The sequence below is a fragment of the Monodelphis domestica genome, chromosome 3 (assembly GCF_027887165.1).
Source record: "Monodelphis domestica isolate mMonDom1 chromosome 3, mMonDom1.pri, whole genome shotgun sequence".
Classification (NCBI taxonomy): Eukaryota; Metazoa; Chordata; class Mammalia; order Didelphimorphia; family Didelphidae; genus Monodelphis; species Monodelphis domestica.
In genome coordinates, this window is record NC_077229.1 from 341,276,782 (window position 1) to 341,300,141 (window position 23,360).

Sequence of the window (23,360 nt, forward strand, 5' to 3'; positions counted from 1 at the left end):
GAAGGAAATGAAAAGTTCCTCCAAAATAAATTAACTTGTCTCTTGATATTTGATGATTTAGATACAACAATGGGCACAGAAAAGGAAATTGAAAACTATTTTAGAAAACATGATTCAGTTATGAAGAAATTAAAAAGGACAAAAGTCTGTAGAATATATTAAAGCCTCATCTTCCTAATTCATAGTTGCTTTCTAAAGAAATGGGACATTTAGGTAGCATCTAGGTAGGTAATGGATAGAAGTCTGGAGGACTTGTGTTCAAATATGGCCTAAGATGCTTCCTAGCTTTGTGACCTTGGGCAAATAATTTAACCCCAATCGTCTAGCCCTTACCACTCTTCTACCTTGGAGTTAATATTTAGTGTAGACTCTAAAGAATGTAAATGTTTTTAAAAAATTTTTTTTAAATGTTTAAAAAAAAGAAGTGTATTATAAGGAGTTTGACAATCAAGAAATATCATGCATAAATAAAGACACACAAGCACATATTTTAAGAGAGAGAAAGTTGCTGGTTTGGGGATTATATAGATTTAAATGTCTTCTTTTCCAGTAATATAAATTTATATCTAAGGAAACTGGCTCCCAATTGGTTATTATTTGCCATAGGTCACACTAATAATAAAGCAGCAGATTTTGCATTTGAACTTAGGTACCCATTTCTACAAGTTCAATATTCTTGTAAATGTACCCAAAGTAGTATTTTCAGAGTTAGCTCTTTTTATTGTCATATAATTAACTGGCAAAAGCAAAGCTAAAAATAATATAAAGAAGAGAAAGGAAAAAGATGTGAAAAATGCAATTTCAGAAGTTTAACTCATATTCTTTAAACACATTCTTAAAGACTTGAAAATGTCCAATTTTATGGTTGTTAGGGTTTTTTCTGACTGTTCTTAGTAATATTTTCTCTTTGGCTTGGGAGCTCTGGAATTTGGCTATATTTTCCTGGGATTTTTAAATTTCAAATTTTTTTTGAGGAGGTGGTCCACGGAATCTTTCAATTTCATTTTCTCCTCTTATTATAGCACATCAGGCCAGTTTTCTCTGATAATTTCTTATTCTATTAAGGCCAGTTCGTTTTTGCTCATGACTTTCAGGCAGTCCAGTGATTATTAAATTATATCTCCTGGATCTTATTTCCAACTCAGTTACTTATCTAGTAAGAGTTTGCAAATTTTCTTCTATGTTTTTATCTTTTTTAAAATTTATTTTCTTTTTCCCTTCGGTCTCATAAAGTCAGTAGCTTTCATTTGTCTAATCACGAATTTTAAGGAGCCATTTTCTTCTTTGTGGCTTTGTATTGCCTTTCTATGGGAATTTTTTTCCTATTTTAGATATTATATTTCCTTTTTTTAGGAAATGTTTTCTTCAGTAAGTTTTTTGTTTTAAGCTATTGATTTTTATACTATTTTCTTTATCTAATTTTTCTTCCTGTTTTCTTCATATTTTTTCTTTTGTCTTTTTGGTGCTCTTCTAAGCATTCATTTTGGACTTGACATCTTTCACATTTTCCTTTGAGGCATTATACATTTTCATTTTTGAATTGAAATCCTTTTCTGATCTTATATTTGTTATACCTATATTTTTTATTTAGTCAATTTAGAAGATTATTCCTTGGTTACAAGAGTCATATTCTATCCCTCCCTCTCCTACTTCCACCCTTTCTGTAGCCCATACACAATTCCACTGGGAATTACATGTGTCCTTGATCAGAACTATTTCCATGGTGTTGATGTTTGTACTAGGATGTTCATTTAGAGTCTACATCCCCACTCATATCCCCATCAGTCCATGTAGTCAAGCAGTTTATTATTCCTTTGAGCACAATAGTATTCCGTCACCACCATATACCACAATTTGTTCAGCCATTCCCCAATTGAAAGGCATTCCCTCATTTTCCAATTTTTTTTTGCCACCACAAAGAGTGCAACTATGAATATTCTTGTACATATCTTTTTCCTTATTATCTCTTTGGGATACAAACCCAGCAGTGCTATGGCTGGGTCAAAGGGCAGACAGTCATTTAGTACCCTTTGAGCGTAGTTCCAAATTGTCCTCCAGAATGGTTGGATCAATTCAAAACTCCACCATCAATGTATTGATGTTCCAACTTTGCCACATCCCCTCCAGTATTCATAACTTTCCATTGCTGTCATGTTAGCCAATCTGCTAGGTGTGAGGTGATACCTCAGAGTTCCTTTGATTTGCATCTCTCTGATTATAAGAGATTTAGAACACTTTTTCATGTGCTTATTAATAGTTTTGATTTCTTTGACTGAAAATTGCTTATTCATGTCCCTTACTCATTTATCAATTGGAGAATGGCTTGATTTTTTTGTACAATTGGTTTATCTCTTTATAAATTTGAGTAATTAGACCTTTGTCAGAAGTTTTTGTTATGAAGATTGTTTCCCAATTTGTTACTTCCCTTCTAATTTTGGTTGCATTGGTTTTGTTTGTAGAAAACTTTTTAATTTAATGTAAACAAAATTATTTATTTTAAATTTTGTGATTTTTTTTTCTAATTCTTTCTTGGTTTTAAAATTTTTCCTTTCCCAAAGATCTGACATGTATACTATTCTGTGTTTGCCCAATTTACTTATAGTTTCCTTCTTTATGTTCAAGTTATTTACCCATTCTGAGTTTATCTTGGTGTAGGGTGTGAGATATTGTTCTGTACCTAATCTCTCCCATTCTGTCTTCCAATTTTCCCAGCAGTTTTTATCAAATAGTGGATTTTGGTCCCAAAAGCTGGGATTGTTGGGCTTATCATAGACTGTCCCAAGTGTATTCCACTGATACTCCTTCCTGCCTCTTAGCCAGTACCATATTTTTTGAAGACCACTGTGTTACAGTATAGTTTAAGATCTGGTACTGCTAGGCCACCTTCCTTCACATTTTTTTCATTATTTCCCTGGATATTCTTGATCTTTTGTTCTTCCAAATGTTCTTTGTTGTATTTTTTTCTAATTCAATGAAAAAGTTTTTTGGTGTTTCTATGGTTATGGCACTGAATAAGTACATAAGTTTGGATAGGATGGTCATTTTTATAATGTTAGCTTGTCCTACCCATGAGCAGTTAATGTTTTTCCAATTGTTTAGGTATAATTTTAATTGTGTGGAAAGTGTTTTGTAGTTGTATTCATATAGTTCCTGAGTTTGTCTCAGCAGATAGATTCCCAAGTATCTTGTATTGTCTAGGGTGATTTTAAAAGGAATTTCTCTTTCTAATTCTTGCTTCTGAGATATGTTGGAGATATATAGAAATGCTGATATCTTGTGTGGGTTTATTTTGTATCCTGCAACTTTGCTAAAGTGGTTGATTATTTCCATTAGCTTTTTAGTTGATTCTCTAGGATTCTTTAAGTAGACCATCATATCATCCACAAAGTGATAGCTTGGTCTCCTCATTGCGAATTTTAATACCTTCGATTTCATTTTCTTCTCTAATTGCTACTGCTAGTGTTTCTAGTACAATGTTAAATAATAGAGGTGATAATGGGCATCCTTGTTTCACTCCTGATCTTTTTGGGAAGGCTTCTAGGTTATGCCCATTGCAGAGGATGTTTGCTGATGGTTTTAGATAAATAATGTTTATTATTTTTTAAGAAAGGACCTCCTATTCCTATACTTTCTAGTTTTTTCAATAGGAATGAGTGTTGTATTTTGTCAAAGGCTTTTTCTGCATCTATTGACATAATCATGTGATTTTTATTGGTTTGCTTGTGGATATGGTCAATTATGTGAATGGTTTTCCTAATATTGAAACATCATTGCATTCCTGGTATAAACTCTACCTTATCATAATGAATAACCCTCATGATGACTTGCCTGGTTTTTGGAATCAGTACCATATTTGTGTCATAAAAAGAATGTGGTAGCATTCCCTCTTTGCTTATTATATCAAATAGCTTTCATAATATTGGGATTAGTTGTTCTTTGAATGTTTGATAGAATTCACTTGTGAATCCATCAGGCCCTGGGGAAGTTTTCTTATGAAGTTCTTTGATGGCTTGTTCAATTTCTTTTTCTGATATGGTATTGTTTAAGTATTCTATTTCTTCTGTTAATCTAGGCAATTTATAATTTTGTAATATTCATCCATATCACCTAGATTGGCATATTTATTGCCATATAATTGGGCAAAATAGTTTTTTAAAATTGTCTTAATTTCCTCTTCATTGGAGATGAGGTTTCCCTTTTTATCTATGATACTGTTAATTTGGTTTTCTTCTTTCCTTTTTTTATTAGATTGTCCAATACTTTGTCTACTTTGTTTGTTTTTTCAAAATACCAGCTTCTAATCTTATTTATTAGTTCAATAGTTCTCTCACTTTTTATTTTATTAATTTCTTCCTTAATTTTTAGGATCTCTAATTTAGTTTTCATCTCAGAATTTTTGATTTGTACACTTTCAAGTTTTTTGATTTCCATGTCCAATTCATTGACCTCTGCCCACCCTAATTTGTTAATATATAAACTCAAGGACTTATATTTTCCCCTTGAGTACTTCTTTGGCTGCATCCCATAGATTTTGAAAGGATGTCTCATCATTGTCATTTTCTTAAATGAAATTATTAATTATTTCAATGATTTGTTCTCTAACCTATTTTTGAGAATTATATTATTTAATTTCCAATTAATTTTTGATTTGCCTCTCCATGTACCCTTACTATTATTTTTTTACATTATGATCTGAAAAGGTTGCATTTATTATTTCTGCTTCTCTGCATTTGTTTGCCATGGTTTTATGCCCTAGTTCATGGTCAATCTTCGTGAATGTACCATGTGCTGCTAAAAAAAAAAGGTGTATTCCTTTTTGCCCCTATTTATTTTTCTCCATATACCTATTAACTCTATTTTTTCTAAGATTTCATTCACATCTCCTACCTCTATCTTATTTATTTTTTATTTGATTTATCGAAATTTGATAGTGGTAAGTTCAGGTCTCTCACTAGTTAGTTTTACTATCTGTTTCCTCCTTCAATTCCACTAGTTTCTCATTTAGAAATTTGTATGCTATACCATTGGGTCCATATATGTTGATTACTCATATTTCCTCATTGTCTATACTGCCATTTATCTGGATGTAGTTAACTTCCCTATCCCTTTTAATCAGATCCATTTTTACTTTGGCTTTATCAGATATCATGATTGCAACTCCTGCCTTTTTTTCTATCAGTTGAGGCCCAAGAAGTTTTGCTCCAACCTTTAATTCTAACCTTGTGAGTGTCTACTCGCCTCAACTGTGTTTCTTACAGACAACATATGGTAGGATTTTGATTTCTAATCCACTCTCCTATTTGGTTTCGTTTTATGGATGAGTTCATCCCATTCTTGTTCAAAGTTATGATTGCCAGTTGTATATTCCCCAGCATTTTGATATCCTCTCCTAGTTCTGTACTTTCTTCTTTTGCTATATCCTTTTAAACCAGTGGTTTGCTTTTAATCAGTCCCCTTAATCCCAGCCCTTAATAAGCTTCCCTTTCTGCCCCCTCCCTTTTTGTTCCCTTCTTATTTTTTCAGGGTCTGTTAAGTTCCCTCCCCCCTCTCTTTTCCTTTCTTTTTGTACTCCCTGTCCCCCAATCCCCTTAGTTTTCCCTTCTTACTTTCTAGGGTAAGATAGAATTCAATACCCCAGTGGATCTAGATGCTCTTCCCTCTCAGAATTGATTTCACTGAGAGTATGGTTTAGGTATTATCTATTAGTACTCTCTTCCTCTCCTTCTTATATGATTATTCTTCCTCTCCCCTTCCCATGTGTATCTTTGTGTGATAGAGATTATTCTATTTATTTTATTTTTTCAAGTATCTCTTAGGGTCATCTTCCATCCCCCCCCTCCCTTTTTCTTTTTTTCTTATCTTATAGCACTTATTACCCCAATCTCTTCCTGTGAATGATTCCTCTAATTACTATAATAGTGAACAAAATTTTTGCTAGTTACAAATAATATTTCCCCATATACTAAAATAAATAATTTGATCTTATTGAAGCCCTTAAAGAAGAATGTTTGAATAAAAAAAAAACATTTTCCTTTTTCTCTCTCTTATTTACCTTTTCATGTTTCTCTTGAGCTTTGTGTTTGGATATCAAACTTTCCACTTAGTTCTGGTCTTTTCTTTTCAAATACTTGGAAATCTTCTATTTTGTTGAATGCCCATACTTTCCCCTGGAAGTATATAGTCAGTTTTGATGGATAGGTGATCCTTATTTGAAGACCCAATTCTCTTGCCTTTCTGAATATCATATTGCAAGCCTTGCAGTCCTTTAACGTGGAAGTTGTCAGATCTTGTGTGATATTGATTGATGCTCCTTGATATCTCAATTATCTAATTTTGGCTTCTTATAAAATTTTCTCCTTAGCTTGGAAGCTCTTGAATTTGGCAATTATATTCCTGGAAGTTGTCTTTTGAGGATTTAGTGTAGAGGGTGTTCTATGAACTATTTCAATGTCTATTTTGCCCCCTTGTTCCAGAACATTAGGGCAGTTTTCTTGGATAATTTCTTGTAGCATGCGCCACAGACAGGGACCAGCCTCGCTCGTGACTCCAGGGTTTCCCGACTGGTGGCGAACAATCAGTCAAAATAAATAACAAAAGGAAGACAGCTTAATCATAACAGCCATGGGGTTGCTTTGCATCTGAGAGCTGCTCTGCCATTCCCAGGCTTAGTTTTTATTTTTATACCGATTTTCTTGGCATGCAGATTATATTACCTAACACACTTGTTCAAAGAGAGATAATTGGAAAAGTGATACATTAACTTTTAATGAATCACTTGATTAACATTCTATATTTTTGTATTGTGATTAAAGACAGAATAAAGGTTGCACACAAGATAAATGGTTTCATCACAGGTGGCTTAATTTTCTCATTACCCTGTGAGAAGTTTTAAGCTTACAAACAATCAAGGAAAATTGCTTATTGCTTTTAATAAAATGGAATAATTAATCAGCAGTTCTTAGAAGACAATTCAACAATCATATCATTGAGGTTGAGGAATACTGGGAACATAATTCAAATTTAGATTGGTGGCTTCTAGGGAGTTTCTAAGTTACTGATTTGTGTAATTAAGTCACTGAGGCATACTGAAGCTTGATGTACCTGTAGTTATTGTATGAGCCTCTATGTTTGATTTGTGTGCTGTCTTCATGAGAAAGTTTTGGGCTTGGCCTGTGGCTGCAGTTTTAGTGGGAATTATGTACCTAAATAAAAGTTAACCCATGATAGTCTTTTGGGGATTACTTTTAAGGGTCTGATCTTTTGGTGATGTTTTGGGGGATTAGGGTACAGGTATTTTGCTCTTGCATTCTTTCTTTTGAGACTGGGGGAATAATAATCATGTCAATTTATAGGTAAGGGGAATTGATGAAAGAGGTCACGTAAAGGGGAGAGAGTGGGCAATCACATCTCGCCAAGGACCACTCTGTGTTCTCCTCAGCTACCACGTGAAACTCTGTCAAGGCATCATGGTCTGATGGCTCCCAGCAAGTATGATGTCAAGATTTCTGTTTATTTCTGGGTTTTCAGGTAGACCAATGATTCTCAAATTATCTCTTTGTGCTCTGTTTTCCTGATCTATCATCTTTTCAGTGAGATATTTTATGTTTTCTTCTATTTTGTCAGTCTTTTGACTTTGCTTTATTAATTCTTGCTGTTTTGCAAGATCATTGGCTTCCAATTGCCTAATTCTGGACTTTAAGGACTGGTTTTCCTTTTCTATTTCTTCTATCATGCTTTTCATGGCTTCCAGCTGTTTCTCCAATTGGGAGTTCTTGTCCTTTAAACTGTTATTTTCTTTTTGAACTATTTCTCACTTTTCTTGCCAGAAGACTTGTATCTTTTTGATAAGCTCCAATTTAAATTCTTCAAGGGCTTATGGGCAATTTCCACTTTTTGGGAAGGTTTTGGTGCATTTATTTGTATTTCTTCTTCTATTTCCTCTGTAGCCTGGGTTTTTCCTCCACAAAAATTATCCAGGGTCAACCCCTTCTTGTTTTTCTTGGTGTTGGGAAGTTGTTGTTCCTGGGTACTGTTTGCCATTATGAAGCTAAGGAGCAAGGATTTTGACTAAGGCCAGCTCTGGAGTCTCTGAAGCTTCCGCTGTTTGCTGTTCCCTCTCTGTGTTATCTCCCAACAGCACTTACAGTCTACACTCCTCAGACTGCTGGGGCCTCAGGTCTAGCTGATCTCAGGGAGAGGTCCTCAGTGGTCTCAGTCAGCTATTAAGGACCCAGAGGTGCCCCTCACTCGCTCCAGAGGTGCCCCTCACTCACTCACTGATTCTAGTGTCTGCTGGCTCTGACTCCGGCTCTGTAGGTGGGGTGGGGGAGAGTGGATTAGCTCGTGTTTTGGTGGAAGCTTTTTCACTCCCTTCTGATGTGGAAATGCCCAAATTACACATACCTTCAGTGCTGCGCCCTACTGTAGAGTCCCTTCATTCATATGAATTTGGGGTTGTTAGTTTTTTTTGGCTTTTTGAGGTAGTCAGTATCGGTAGGTGGTGAGGAGAGGAAGTGTCCTATGTCTAGACTGCCACCATGTTTACCTGGAAGTCCTCTGAGCTTATATTTTGATCATACCTCTTGCTGAAATATTTTTCTAGCATCAGACTTTTTCTCTCTCTTTTGCTCATTTTGTGATTATTTGTTCCTTTAGTTTTATCTATAAGCTGAAACTCAGTTTTGTTCTTGTAGTGGAGGAAGTACTGTTCTGTGCTTGTAATGTGCCTGGAATTGGTTCAACAATCTCAGTCTCAGACTGAGCACTGTGCAGAGGCAGCCTGGTTGGCCTGCTGTGTGGAGGTTTGTAGCTGTTAAGTTTAGCTTCAAGTTTGAATTGGTTTCTGTGTAATCTCACTGAGGCTGGACTTTGTTGGGCTGAATCCCTCACATTGCTACCTGTGCAAGGTCACAGCTGGCCTCTCTTCTGGCTGGACAGAGCAGAGCTGCTTTTCTCATACTGCTACTTTTTCTGTGTTGTGTCTGATTTCCACTGAAGCTTGTTGAGCACTCTCTTCTTATACTCCAGTGAGATGAGTCTTCTTTGTTATCTTTCTACATTTTTCTGGCCAAGAGCACTGATCCACCCTTTCTTCTTTTAGTTCTATCTTTGAAAGTTACCTGTTTTAGAAAAATTTAACTGATGAGCAAAAGTCATGACTTTGAAAAGTAAAAATGGTGTCAAATGGCAAACACTTCTTTTTATTCTTGGAAGAGAAACATGGAAACAACAATATTAGACCAGAGTAAGTAGGAGTATATTGTCAAAATATTATGAAGGTGGATGACCAAAGACTAACATGTCCTAATAAAATCAAATGATGAAAATGATATAAGAAAATTATAAAGTATATTTTTGTAGCTCAACCCCATTCATGAGTAGGAGAAGAAAGTAAAGTCACTATATTATTAACTAATGTATCCACTTAACTGATGAATTTAAGCAATACCACACGCTTGATAGCTTGAAAATCTAGTGAAGTACCCATGTTCTCCATTTCTTGTCTCCCCTTCTTATAAGAATAATCCACTTCCTCTTTCAGCCTTACTTGGCATTGATGCTTTCCTGAAAGTCACTGTATGAAATATTGTAACCTATTTCTATCTACTATATGACTTTTGATTGCCTTTTGGATTACTTGCAATTTTTGTGCTTCCAAAATTGTAGTATTCTCTCATTTTTAGTTACATATAATTTAATGTATGGTGGTGTCTTTCTGTTGTTCAGATTTGTAAGAATAGTTGTTTTGGTATCTTTCATATACTGAAAAAATAAAAGGACAGAACATTGGAACTTCCCATATGGGGGATTTATGGAAAGAAATAATGAAGAATCATTACACATTAGGAACAAAAGGTTTATAATTTGCATAAAGTATCAAAATATCCAAAAAAAATATTTATAGCTATCTACTTAATGGGTAAATAAACTAGTTAAAAATCATATGCTTTGTCTTTGTTATTTATTTACTTTCAGTCGTGGGTTCAACTATTTATGACCCCAGTTGGGGTTATCTTGACCACGATATTGAAGTGGTTTATCATTTCTTTTTGTAGTTCATCTTAAATATGAGAAATCAAAGCAAATGGGGTTAAATAATTTGTCTAGGGTCACACATCTAGTCAGTGTAGTGAGCTACTAAAGCTAAATTTTAATTCAAGAAGATGAACCAAGAAGATCCTGATGCTAGGATTCATATCCTATTAATTGTACCACCTTGTTGCTTTTTCAGCCTTTCAAATTCCTATTCAGAAATAGGCAAATAGACATCAAATAAGAGATACATTTTAAAGTGTCTATGCTTGATTGATTCTGTTCAAATAAATATATGCAGCTCTATATATTTTTAAGAAAATCCTTTGTTAAAAATTCAGTAGCTTTATATTTGTATTTTTCTTTATGATTGAGTTAATCATATTATTTGATCTTTTTGAAAATGTTTGGTATTTTCAAAATAAGCTACAAGTATCTTGATATCAAAGACTGTGTTTAGTTTAGTTTTAAATCATTGGCAATTAACTGTAACTTAAAATCGCTCCTTTGTAGACAAAGAGTATTATTAGCATTATGGATGATGTGATTTGTACTGATGCTTATAAAACCATATGTCATTATTATTGTCTGGTCTTTATTTTAATTTAGTTGTGGTTGCCATTTTTTTATCCTTAGAAGAAAATCTTTTTTTCAGACTGTATGTGCTGAATGAATTAAATCTTAAAAGCTTTAAAATATATGAACCTAAAACTATGTTTCTTTGAAGTTATCTTATTTTGAATTCTGAAAATTCAATTAGAAATATTGAAAATGTAATTATGCAGAACAAAGTTGACATTTATTTTCATGTTGTGTATAACTTTATTAATTTCAGATACACATATAAATGAATTAAGTTATGTACATCCACATATATTTATGTAGATACACCTGTATAGAGAGCTACATAGGAATGCATATAGATACCTACATTTGTAGTTAGCTATACATATAAATAAACAAAATTATATATATATATATATCTCCATGTACAAATGTACATATATAGATCTATAGGTATAGCTAGTGACATATGTGTATAGGTAGCAATACATATACCTATGGTTAGACAGTTATTTGGGACTATAGCACATATATATATATATACACGCATATATATACATATAAATAAGGATGTTTCTTGTGTGTTTACCAAAGAAATTATATCATATTTACAGATTTGAATTTATCTTTAAAGATGCATTCCTATGATTTCTACTATAGGAATTGGATCTATAATTTCATTGGCATTTGGAAATCCTTCCTGAGCATCTTCTTTCTGACAATGCATGTTCCTTCTCTGAAATTAATAATCTTAGGTGCTTAAAACACTGAGAATTCAGATCATTTGCATGGGATCACACAGCTCTATAAGTATCAGAGGTGGAATTTTAAATGAATTGTTTGTGGCCATGTGAACAGCTTGCTATCCACTATAACACACTGCCTTTCTGAAATTTTGAACAATTGGTAAAGATACCACGTAATCAATATGAATCATTTATTCTGCTCTTTATTGAAGGGTTAAAACAACGTGAGACAACCATGACTGGCAAAACACAGACCAGCAACGTCACTAATAAGAATGACCCCAAATCCATCAATTCCCGTGTTTTCATTGGCAATCTGAACACAGCCATCGTCAAAAAAGGTGACATAGAAGCCATCTTTGCAAAGTATGGAAAAATAGTTGGATGCTCGGTGCATAAAGGTTATGCCTTTGTACAGTATATGAGTGAACGACATGCCAGGGCTGCAGTGGCAGGAGAGAATGCCAGGATCATTGCAGGTCAACCACTTGGTAAGTTAACTCTGCATTATTAAATATATGTGTGTGTGTCAATTTCTTTGGACAAAGGGTTTTAATAGTTTATTTATCTTATACCTCCATTGAAGAATACATAAATAACATGGGTTTCTTCTTCCTTCTCTGACCTACTCTACCACATCTCATCTGTATCACATAGTTTAGTATTTGATTTTATAATTTTCTTATTTTACAATAATTGTACCATGTACATAAATCTTCTCTTCTGAACAGGTTATAAATTCCTTTTAGGAAACAAAGTCTGAATCTTCTACTTATATTATATACTTGACTAACTCCTACTATGGCAAATATTAGGCACTCATAACTTGCTTATTTGACTTATCTTGTTTCCTCTGTACTGTTGAGTATAATTTGGACACAGTATCTTATAGTCTCTGTTGTTTGTTGTTAGTAGTCAAGGGCCAGCTGACTGTTTCCTGAAGGCCCTCAGAATCCTTGAAGGAACTCTGGCTGGGCTTCAGGCACTGTGTCATTCTTTAGCTAACAAGCTTCTAAATTCCCCCCTATGTTCCTAAACTAGGTCTTATACTTAGTTACTCCCAATAGTACGAGGATATAATGCATCACACAGGAGGATATGTGAGTAAATAATCAATTTGAGTGTTGATTGAAGATTTATTCTGATTCCCATTTAATTGAGATTGACTGCCATAAAGATTTAAATCTGTAAACAAGAAATATAACTTGGTCTGCTATGCCTATCATAGCCTCAGCCTTGTATACTATAAGCTATCAATAAATAGTTTTTCATTTGCTTATTGATGATAGTGTAAGTAATCAATCCATACTTAGGTACCTTTAAAGTTCCAAAAACTATATGAGGTTCTGGAGAGATAAAAAAGGAAAAAAGAAATAACCTCTAATCTCAAGGCATTCATATTTTGTTGGAGAGATAACAGACTTGTATGAATACATGCAGAAAAAAAAATTAAAAGTGGTTAAATAAGAAGTAGTTTAGGGAAGGAAAGTAGTGGGTGGATTAGGAATTCCTTTGTGTAGAAGGTAATACTTGAGCTATGTATTGAAGGAAATGAGGAATTATATGAGGTAAAAGTGACAACAGAGTCCTTTCTTGAGTTGGGAGATGGCTAGTGTAAAAGCACATATATTCAAAAATGGGTTTCTGAACCAAGAAACAGCAAAAATAACTATTTTGCTCTTTCACAGAATGTGGCGATAGGGAATAAACTAAAATTAGGCTGTAAAATATGTTGGGAACAGATTGTAAAGGTCTATAAAAGTGAAACAGAAGAATTAATATTTGATCAAAGAGGCAATAATAATAGAGAGCCATTAGAAATGGGAGAGTGGCATGGTCTGATTTGCCCTTAAAAAAATCATGTTGACAGTTACATGGTTACTAGTTTGAAGTGGAGAGAGATTTGAGGCCGGACCTCCATTATGATAGTCTAGGCTAAAGGTATTCCTGAACTAATGCTGTAGTTATGTGAGAAGAGAGAAATGATCAGATATTAGAAATGTGGTGGAAGTAAAAAAAGGCAAAGTTTGGCAACTGACTGGATATGTGGAATGAGAAATGGGCAGCTGGAGTTGAAGAGGATTGACTGCTGGTCCTGAAATCAGAAAGACTCATCTTTGTAAGGTCAAATCCAGCCTTAGACACATATTAACTGTGTGACCCTGGGCAAGTCATTTAATTCTTTTTGACTCTGTTTCCTCATCTGTAAAATAAGCTAGAGAAGGAAATTGCAAAACACTCTAAAATCTTTGCCAAGAAAACTCAAATGGGATCACAAAGAGTTGGACATAACCAAAGTAACTCAACAATAACAAAACTGAGGAATTGTGAGATGAGATTGATGTCAAGGTTAGGCACGTGGGAGACTGGAAAAATGGTGGCTCCTTACCATAAATAATGAAATTTCCTAGAGAATACATTACGAGGTAGAAAAAAGTGAGTTCCACTTTAAATATGCATTTGAGACAGTTATATCTAGTTTGAAATGTCCAAGATAAAATTGGTGATGTGGGTTGGTAGCTTAGAAATAAATAAGGTAACATGAGGTATGAATTATTTAAGGATATGTGGAGGTTGTAGTAAGAAGAAGAAGAAAAAAAGACCCAAAGGAAAAGATTAAAGCAAAGGAGAATGAAGTATGTAAAAGAAGGGAAATATACAAAATGTCTTCAAATTTTAAAGGGAAAGAACAATATATAAAACTTTAAATTCAAATTACATCAATCTTAGTCCAGGAGAACAGATGAGAAAATATGCCTCTCATCTTTTCTAGAAGAGAGGAGTGAACTATGAATGTGAAATGATGTGTTTGAAATAAAAAAGTTGTCTCATTGGAGAGGAAAAATTGTTGTTTTGTTATTTTTAAGTCATGTCCAACTCTTCATCACTCTATTTGGGGATTTCTTGACAAAGATACTGAAATGGCTTGCCATTTCCTTCTTTAGCTCATTTAATAAATACAGAACTGTGGCAAAAAGGGTTAAGTGACTTACTCAGGGTCACACAACTATTAAGTATCTGAAGAAAGGTTTGAATTCACAAAGATGAGACTTCCTGATTCCAGGTCTGTCACTCTATCCAATGAGCCAATTAGATGCCTGAGAAGGGAGATAGAAGAGTATATTTGGAATTGCTTATGATTTACAAAAAAGGGCTTTAATTAAAAGCCTTCCAAAATAAATAAAATTAGGACAAAGTAAAAAGTCAATAACTGAGTCAGTCAATGCCAAAGATGTTTTCTCTATACAAAATATAACATTCAAATATTTAAAAAAATAATTGTTACTTTATAGACAACACATCTAAATCACTGACCTGATTCTGAAATTTTCTTATAAAAACTGAAAAAGATAATGATGATAGGATGAAATTAGGAAAAAAATTTGATAGTGAATATAACTGTTTGAGAGATATGGCAGCCAAAGGCATTGTTGGTTTCTAAGAAAAACTCATCTGCAAAATCCTTGGAGAAGGATGAAGATTTCAAACCATATTGCCTAATGAAACAGTGAAGTTGCAGAATGAAAATGAAATTGTGGAAAGCTTGGCAAGAAACCCTATAGTGTTAAACAATCCCTATAACATTTGTGGCTAAAACTAGAAAGAAGAAAAACCTAGGAAAAAGATTTAAAGCTCTGCAAATTCTCCTTTGATAACACTAGCCTTGCCACATTTTGACTTTTGCACTTCATGGTCTACATGAAAAAAAAATTGAAATGATTTTAAAAAGAAAATAGGAAAAATTAGCTGGGATGTATTTATAAGAGATCTGTGCTGTACACAAGAAAGTTTGGAGAGCATCAAGATATTTATTCTCAGAACATCACAAAGAAACACTTTAAAAATTATAAACCTGATTATTAGAAAAAAGAGCAAATATAACTTGCTATTAACTGTCTAAGTTCCTGCTATTAAAAAAACCACTTTTTAATATAATCCAAAGTAACCAAGTTTTTGAAAATGACATTCAGCTGTCCATCTTTATAATTATATGATGCCCTAAAAAAAGGAAGAGAATAAAGGATCACACTTTGTTTATTGTTCTGGAGTATAAATGGCATTTAATTTAGAAAAGAATTCTCTCATGAGATATTTCCCATGCATGTGTTGAAATAAAATGTTCCTTAAATTTATAAAAGCAAATAAAGTTTTAATGATCCCCTTGTAAATACCCTCTTGTCAATTGAAGGAAAATTATATGAAAAGGGAAAATAAATAAGAAATTTCATGTTCCTATTAAGCGTTTACCACTAATATCCAACTGAAGGTCCAAAAAGAACAGGGAATTTCTATGAGACAATAATCCTCTTTTGTATTAATAGAATATTATGCATGAAGCATACTTGAAAAATCAAGTATAAATTATATATATATGTATATTTATATAACATGCATATATACTTATATATAACATACTTAAGCCTCAAATAAATACTGGAGAATCTCATCAGTGAAATTTAAAATCACCCAAAGTAATCAGGCTAGCTATCTAGAGAAGAAAAAAAAAGGAAATAAAAATGGCAGCCCTCCAAGCTATTATATGAAGTTGAAAGGATAGCCCAAAATGCTAATCTATCAGTACATGTATTTTGGGCAGACTTTGGAGAAAGACAATTAAATAGACTGAGAATTAAATAGAAGATTGAGAATGGTCTAGATTGGTTTGGGAAATTGCTCAGTGCTTTTAGTGACCCCAAGTCTCATTATGAAATATTGGTCCTTCTTAAAATCAGGATTCTTCCAGGATGCTCCATGGCTACAGTTCAGTCTATCAGTCTATCAACCAGAATTTATTCAGAGCCTGCTTTTTGTCAGACATTGTCCTAGGTACTGGAGATATAAACACAAAGAATGAAACAATTCCTGTTTGCAAAGAGATAAAAGTCTAAAAGAAGAAATAACAAATTCACACAGAAATAATACATTATATAATACAAATGATTATATATATGTACAAATTATTTAAGTGCAGGGTATTTTGTGAAAGAGGGAACTTGCAATTGGGAAAGGCAAGAAAAGTCTTATGAAATGGAGGAAGCCTCAGCTTTGTCTTGAAAGGAGTTGATCTGTGAGGTAGACATAAGGATGGAGTATATTCATGAGGAGGAGGGAGAAGGCCACTTTGGCTGGATTACCAAGTTCAGGAAGGGAAGTAATATCTGAGAAGAGGGATAATATCAGATGAATTTGAAAACACTAGTTGTTTTCAGAAAATTTGCTGGATGCTTTGTGGATGATTTAGGAGAGAACATAGACAACAGCATGACAGTAGGCTGTGGATGGGTTGTGTTTTGTACCATAGGTGAGTGTGCCCATATCGATGAGATTTCAGACTAATTAAATTGTATATACAATGAGAGAAATTTTTTTTGGGGGGGGGGCGGGAACCTAAGGGATTTTGAGAGAGAGAAAAGAAACAAAGATAAAACAACAAAGAGGGAGAATTTAGTTTGGAGTAAAGTTAGGCACTCAAATATCAATGGATTAATATTACTCTAAAATTTCTCCCTTTTTCCCCATATCCATGAGAAATGTATATTGCTTTCTATTAAGACCCTGAGGTTCCTATATGTATTTTCCCCCTCTGTTTAACCCAATGTTCCATCTACTTTTTTTCCTTCAGAGGTGACTTTCTAGCCATTTGGATTATTGTTTATTATCTGCTTCTCTCTCTCTCTCTCTCTCTCTTTAAATCCTTACTTTCTGTTTTAGTATTAATTCTTAAGACAGAAGAGTGGCAAAGGCTAGGAAATCTGGTTTAAGTGACTTGTCCAGGTTCACACACCTAGAAAGTAACTGAGACCAGATTTGAACCCAGGTCCTCTTGACCCCAGTCCTCATGTTCTGTCCATTGCATTACTTAGCTGTCTGCTTCACTTTCTGACTTGAAATCATTTTAAGGCATTTTTTTCATTTTGTTTGCTTCAAAAAATGGTGCTCATTTGTTTTTAATACTAGATCTTTTTCTCTCTAACACTCAAATTGTTGGTTAAGTAGCTACTCAGAGGCCTCATACTATTACAGATTACCAAGGGAGCTTTGACCTACCCAGACCTGGATAGATTTACTCCTCCTTAAGCATCTTGGTGACCTGCTCCTCCCAGGGTCTTACAAACAGAGTTAAGTGCAGACACCTGAATGATTTAGCCCTCTGCAACTCAGAACTCTCAAGACCAAGAGACCAGCCATCTTCCAACTCAAAAGATACTTGGGATTATAAGCATGCACTACATACCTGGACTCAGCTCTTTATAAATAAATCATTAGTTCTTAAATCAGTGTACAAAAGTTTAAAGATAGAATGTTGCCATCGAATGTTTCTTCCACATTTAGCTACTTTAATATCTTAATAAATTTGTGAAGGTAAACTTCATTCATTGTTTCACTTACACTGAATTTGGGAAAATTGGAAATTTATTTTGGGGCACAATTGACTTTTATTCCATAAAACAAAATTAAGTAAATAAAAAGATATATTTCATAATTTAATGATTCATAAGTCATTCTTTTAATGACTTTTATTTTTCATTAATCTGGATTAAATCAGTGGCCATTTAGAAATGGTCCAAGATTAAGAAAGAAATATTCATACCATATTTTTCAGGATCCTAAACTAGCCACGAAGACACCCCAGAAAATACATTAATTCCAACTCAAATTAGTAAAAAACCTAACTAAATTGTACCTCTGAAAAGAAATTTCTTGTTCACCAAGATTCTTGGATTGAGTCTTAATGGTATTCTTGGGTCAATTTCCAAAGCCCATATATTAATTATATTCCTACTTGAATCTGAGTCAAGAACATTACTCATTAAATTAAAGCCCATTTCTTTACTCCTGCAAATGAGACTAAGTGCCTTTTTATACAAAACAAGTGCTCTTCTTTTCAAACTGTATACACTACTTTTCTATATCACTAACTACACTTGTGACTTATGCTTTACAGGATGTTTCTTATAATTGAGACAAAAACATCTACAGTTGAGATCTGTGTTAGTATCAATGGGGCCACATGTTTCAGTCTTTAAGTATTCTATGATTGACTTATTTTAATGGCATGGATCAAGCATGAAAAGTCAAGCCTTCAGGTCAAGCAATTCTTCACTTAAATGACCATCAAGCTAACCCTTCAGATATCCTCAAGATTTTTCTCAAAATTAGGATGTCATTTTGGACTGATCATATAACAGATGCATTTTTGCTGAATATAGAATTAACCTACATCATTGTTTATAGTATACTTAAACTGAAATCAAATAGGATTTCAAAGATGGAAGATGCAACTATGCTAGAAAAAGCAGTACTGATAAAATACTGTGTCCATAACAGTAGAGATGACAGTCTCATTGTACTTTGCCCTTTTCATAGTGTACTAAAATATAATAACAAGCTCTTGGTATTATATTTAAAAAGTGACAGTACTTTAAATATGCAGGAGAATACAATTAGAAGAGTATAGAGGTAAAAAAATATGTTAAATGAGAAATGGTGTTAAGAACTGAGTATCTTTAGCTTTGAATATTGTGTTATATATTGGGGAGAAACAAATGTTCAATTAGCTATGACACTAGTCTCCAGAAAACTTATTGTCTATGTTGTGACAGAAATTCCTCTCACCACCTTCCTCCATTACTGTCACCACTAGAAAAGGCTTTTGTTCTAAATTCCATGACTGCTGTGATGACCTTTTCTTTGCAGTTCTTGAGTAATAAGCTACTTCAATCTTGACTATGGTGTTGTTTAAAAAGAGTACACTTGGAGGCATGTCTAGGAAAGAAATGTGTATCTTGGATTAAAATCTAATGGTGAAATTAAACAGTGTGATAGTTGAGTGAAGATATATGTTTTAAAGCAGGTGTCATTTCAATAATTTAAAAAATCAGTTAGAATAAATCCAACTCTTCCTGGTCATATGTGAGGATATTTCATGTTAATTACCAATTAAATAATGAGAAATTTGATTAATACTTTTATTGAATTTTAATTTTAAAGTTTGATATAAATGTTTGATTTTTATTTTGGAAATCTTTAGAAAAATATAGATTTAAAAAGAAATATTTTTCTAAGCTCATTTTGTAAGCCTAGACACAAATCGAGGAAACAATAAGTAAATCCCAAGATATTTTTGTTAAATGAGGTCACAGGAATAAAGTGTCCTTTACCCTAAAATGGAGTAATGAAGGTCTGAGATGTAGTCTAGACAGAAATGTCCTCTTTATGCATATACCAATTACACTAGGTTGATTATTCTGTGATGCTGTGAATATACATTTGCAATGTCTTTCATCATTCGCATATTATGCCATTGTTAACTGACCTGTGAAAGACTGTAGGTAGGCTGCAATTTATATACTTAATAATTCAGAATATGTAATGGCAATGGCAAATGGTACATAAAATAGTTCCTAGAAATAGTTGTCACTGCTCATGAAGTCTACACTTCACGTTGGAGTTTAAAAATTTCAGAAGAAAATTATGCAAAGTGGGTATTTGTTTGAATTTTTTGTCCTGATCAAGACTTGAAACTTAGTTATATTGCTTTGAGGTAACATTTATTAATCAGTCAGAAAATCATTCAGTAAAATTCAACAAATGCCTCCCCAGGACAGCTAAGTGGCACACTGGGCTTGGAATTAGGTAGGCTCATCTTGAGTACAACTCTAGCTAGTTATGTGACTCTTCGCAAGTCGCTTCACCCTGTCTGCCTCAGTTCCTCATCTGTAAAAATGAAAAAGGAAATGACAAACCATTCCCATGTCTTTGCTAAGAAAATGCTAAATAGGATCATGAAGATCGAGACACAATTAGAACTACTGAACAAACAAAATGTCTACCATGTGCCAGGCACTGTGCTAAGCTCTGGGGACACAAAAAGAAGCAAATGACAGTCCTTGTTCTCAAGGAACTCACAGTCTAATGGGACAAACAACATGCAAGTGACTATGTACAAACAAGCTATACATGCAAGATGAATTTGAAATAAATCAGCTAGAGGGAATTAGAATTAAGAGGAACTGAGAAAAATCTATTGTAGAATATGGAGTGTCTAGCTGGGACTTAAAAGGGAACAGGGAACCCAGGAGGCAGAGAAGAAGAAAGCGCATCTTAAGAATGGGAGGTATGAAATGCCAGTTGGGAGTATATTCATGAAGAGCTGTTATAGTTTCATTGGAAAACTGAATAGTTTTTAAATCATACTTATTTGATTCCCCACTCCACATTTTCCCTATTTTTGATAGATCAAGATTCTTACTACAATATCTTGGGTTTGTTTTTTTGTGCCTTCAGACTTTATTTACTACTGAAAAGTTTGCAGGTACTTATATAAGTGAGTCATGCATATGTAAAACAAATAGGGAAGAAAAGGAAAAATGTTGGAGAACAAGCTGGATTTGATGCTGAACTAGCATCAAATTGGGAATTTGTCAAGGCTGTCTCTTGGGAGGTTATGAGTCTTTAAGTAGATTCTATAGGAAATTATAAACGTGGATTGTGAGAGATGAGAGACCTTTCCATTTGGAAGGAAGGAAAGGTTTTGGATTCAAATATGGCCTCAGATACTTCCTAGCTCTGTGACCCTGGACAAGTCACTTAACTATCATTACCTGGCCCTTTCTGCTCTTCTGCTTATTGGTTCTAAGACAAAAGTTAAGGTTTTTAAAAAGTGAATGGAGAAAAAAAATAGAAAAGTTAAAAACAAGATAAGAGAATGACAGAGAGACCAGAGGAGAGAGAACACTTGATTTTTGCTTCACTTTGAATCTGTTTTAATAGGCAAGCCCCATATGATGCCCCAAGAGATCGATGTCTTTAGTTTGGGATAGTAAACACTAAAAGCAGACATCTAGTACTACTCTTTCATTTTAAAGATGAAAAAACAGAAGTCTTGAAAGGTAAAATATCTTGCCAGAAGCTATAAAGGTAGTAATTAATATTTCTATTTTTATATATTAATGTTATGTTGAAATGTTATATTAATAATATACCATTTGAAATAAGGCTTAAGAAAATAGTTCTTGGGTATTTTTAGATAGTCTTGGCTACCTACTACTGGTTCTTTTTGCCTGCTACTTTAGTATCAATTGAATTTAATATCAATTGCCTGTTACTTTAATATAAAGTAGTTAATCATCTGTTAGCCTTCCAATGACTAGACTTATTCTTCTTCTGGAAGAGGTTCTGCTTAAACATAAACCTACCACCTGTAAACCATTTTCCCTTGCCATTAGTTTAATCGTTTTTTAATGAGCTAACATATATTACTAGAGAGAGGAACAGGTTCCCTCCATTATCTTATCAATTTTAAGAGGACAGAACCCTACACTATTTTGGTCTACGTTTTTAACCCAGAATGAATGGAAGGAAAGAGCTATGTGCCAGATATTAATACACATTAAAGAAAGGCAATTCTTCCTCTCAATGAGCTTACAGTCTAATAGGGAGGGGGAAAAAAACACTTAGAGGAGAGTGATGGCTTGGTCTGATGATGAGTGAAACAATGAGCAACACATTAACATGCCATTTCTAAAATCAGTGGTAATGTTGCTTTGATTACAGTTCTCCAAACCAGAGATAAAAGAGACAGCTTTGTAAGGGTACAGAGGCAAGGTAAAAGGTGGCTGATGTGAAGAGGTTTGTATGGATCTGAGGTCAGATAGATATAGGAGTCTGTCATCAAACAAGGCAGCATGGCCTTTGGACAAGAATTCAAGTTTGGATATTCCAATGGAAGAAGTCAATGGCAGCAGGGCAGAAATTGGCTGCAAATGTACATAAACTCACCTAGTTCACAATGGCACATATCTGGTAAGCCCTTAATGTTTGTTGATTGACTTCTAGTCTTTACAGGGTAAAGGTAAGAGGCTAGAGAAAAATCTATTGGGCTTCAACTGAGACAAAAAAGACAAGACTAGCAATCATGATCTCACACAAAGCTAAAGTAAAAATAGATTTTATTAAAAGAGATAGGAAGGTAATTACATCTTGATAAAAGACAGTATAGATAATGAAGAAATACCAGTACCAAATTGGTATATATATATATATATATATATATATATATATATATACCAAATATAGCATCCAGATTTTTAAAGGAGAAACTAAAGTAGCTTAAGGAACAAATAGATAGTAAAACCTTACTAGTGGGGGACCTCAACCTTCCCCTATCAGATCTAGATAAATTTAACCAAAAAATAAGTAAGAAAGAAAGGAAGTGAATGAAATGTCAGAAATATTAGAAGTAGTAGATATCTGAAGAAAATTGAATAGGGATATAAAGGAATATATCTTCTTTTCAGCAGCACATGGTACATATACAAAGATTGACCATGTATTAGAATATAAAAACATCACAAAGAAATGCAGAAAAAAAGAAATAATAAATGTAACTTTTCCAGATCATAATGCAATAAAATTATAGTTAATAAGGGTTCATGGAGAACCAAATTAAAAATAAATTGGAAACTAAAAAATCTAGCCCTCTCTGTGGTCTCAATGAAAATCACTTAATAATAAGGAATCTCTATTTAATTCTCCAGTTTTGCAAAATGGCCTATCAACATTGTTTCACTTAAGTTACTATGACTCTTAAAAGTGGCAGAGCAGCCTCTTTTATATGATGATCATATTTTGCCTCATCATAGAAATCTGGGCACCTTTCAGAGGGTGTTTTAGATCCTCATGCTATCTTCCATGTGCTATATCTTCCCAGTGGAGAGCCTGTGATTCATTTCTTTGATCTGTCTGCACTCTGATCAAATTAGAATCAAACACTCATAGATTTCCAAATTTGGAAGATACTTCAAAAAGGATCTAAGCCAATCTGTACATAAAGAGTTTTGATCAGTGGTGGTCCTACCTATGCTTGTTCCTATGTCTGGGAATGGTATTATAATAGAGCCAATATATTCCATGTATGTAGAATGCTGGGAATCAAAGGTATGGAGGTGCCAGACAACATTTCCCAATGATGTGTGGCTGAGAGCCTAAAAACTGAGTAATCCAGCAGAGGGAGAT

General features: G+C 33.7%; 1 protein-coding gene across 18 annotated transcripts in view; it reads left to right on the forward strand.

Annotated features, from left to right (window-relative positions):
* Positions 1-23,360, forward strand: part of RALYL (RALY RNA binding protein like) — an 838,442-nt gene that overhangs the window by 367,495 nt on the left and 447,587 nt on the right. For all 18 annotated transcript variants that reach the window (XM_056824164.1, XM_056824152.1, XM_056824154.1 and 15 more), the window contains one exon: positions 11,555-11,833. In XM_056824164.1, coding sequence (XP_056680142.1) covers positions 11,555-11,833 — 279 coding nt within the window. The remainder of the gene's footprint in view (positions 1-11,554; positions 11,834-23,360) is intronic.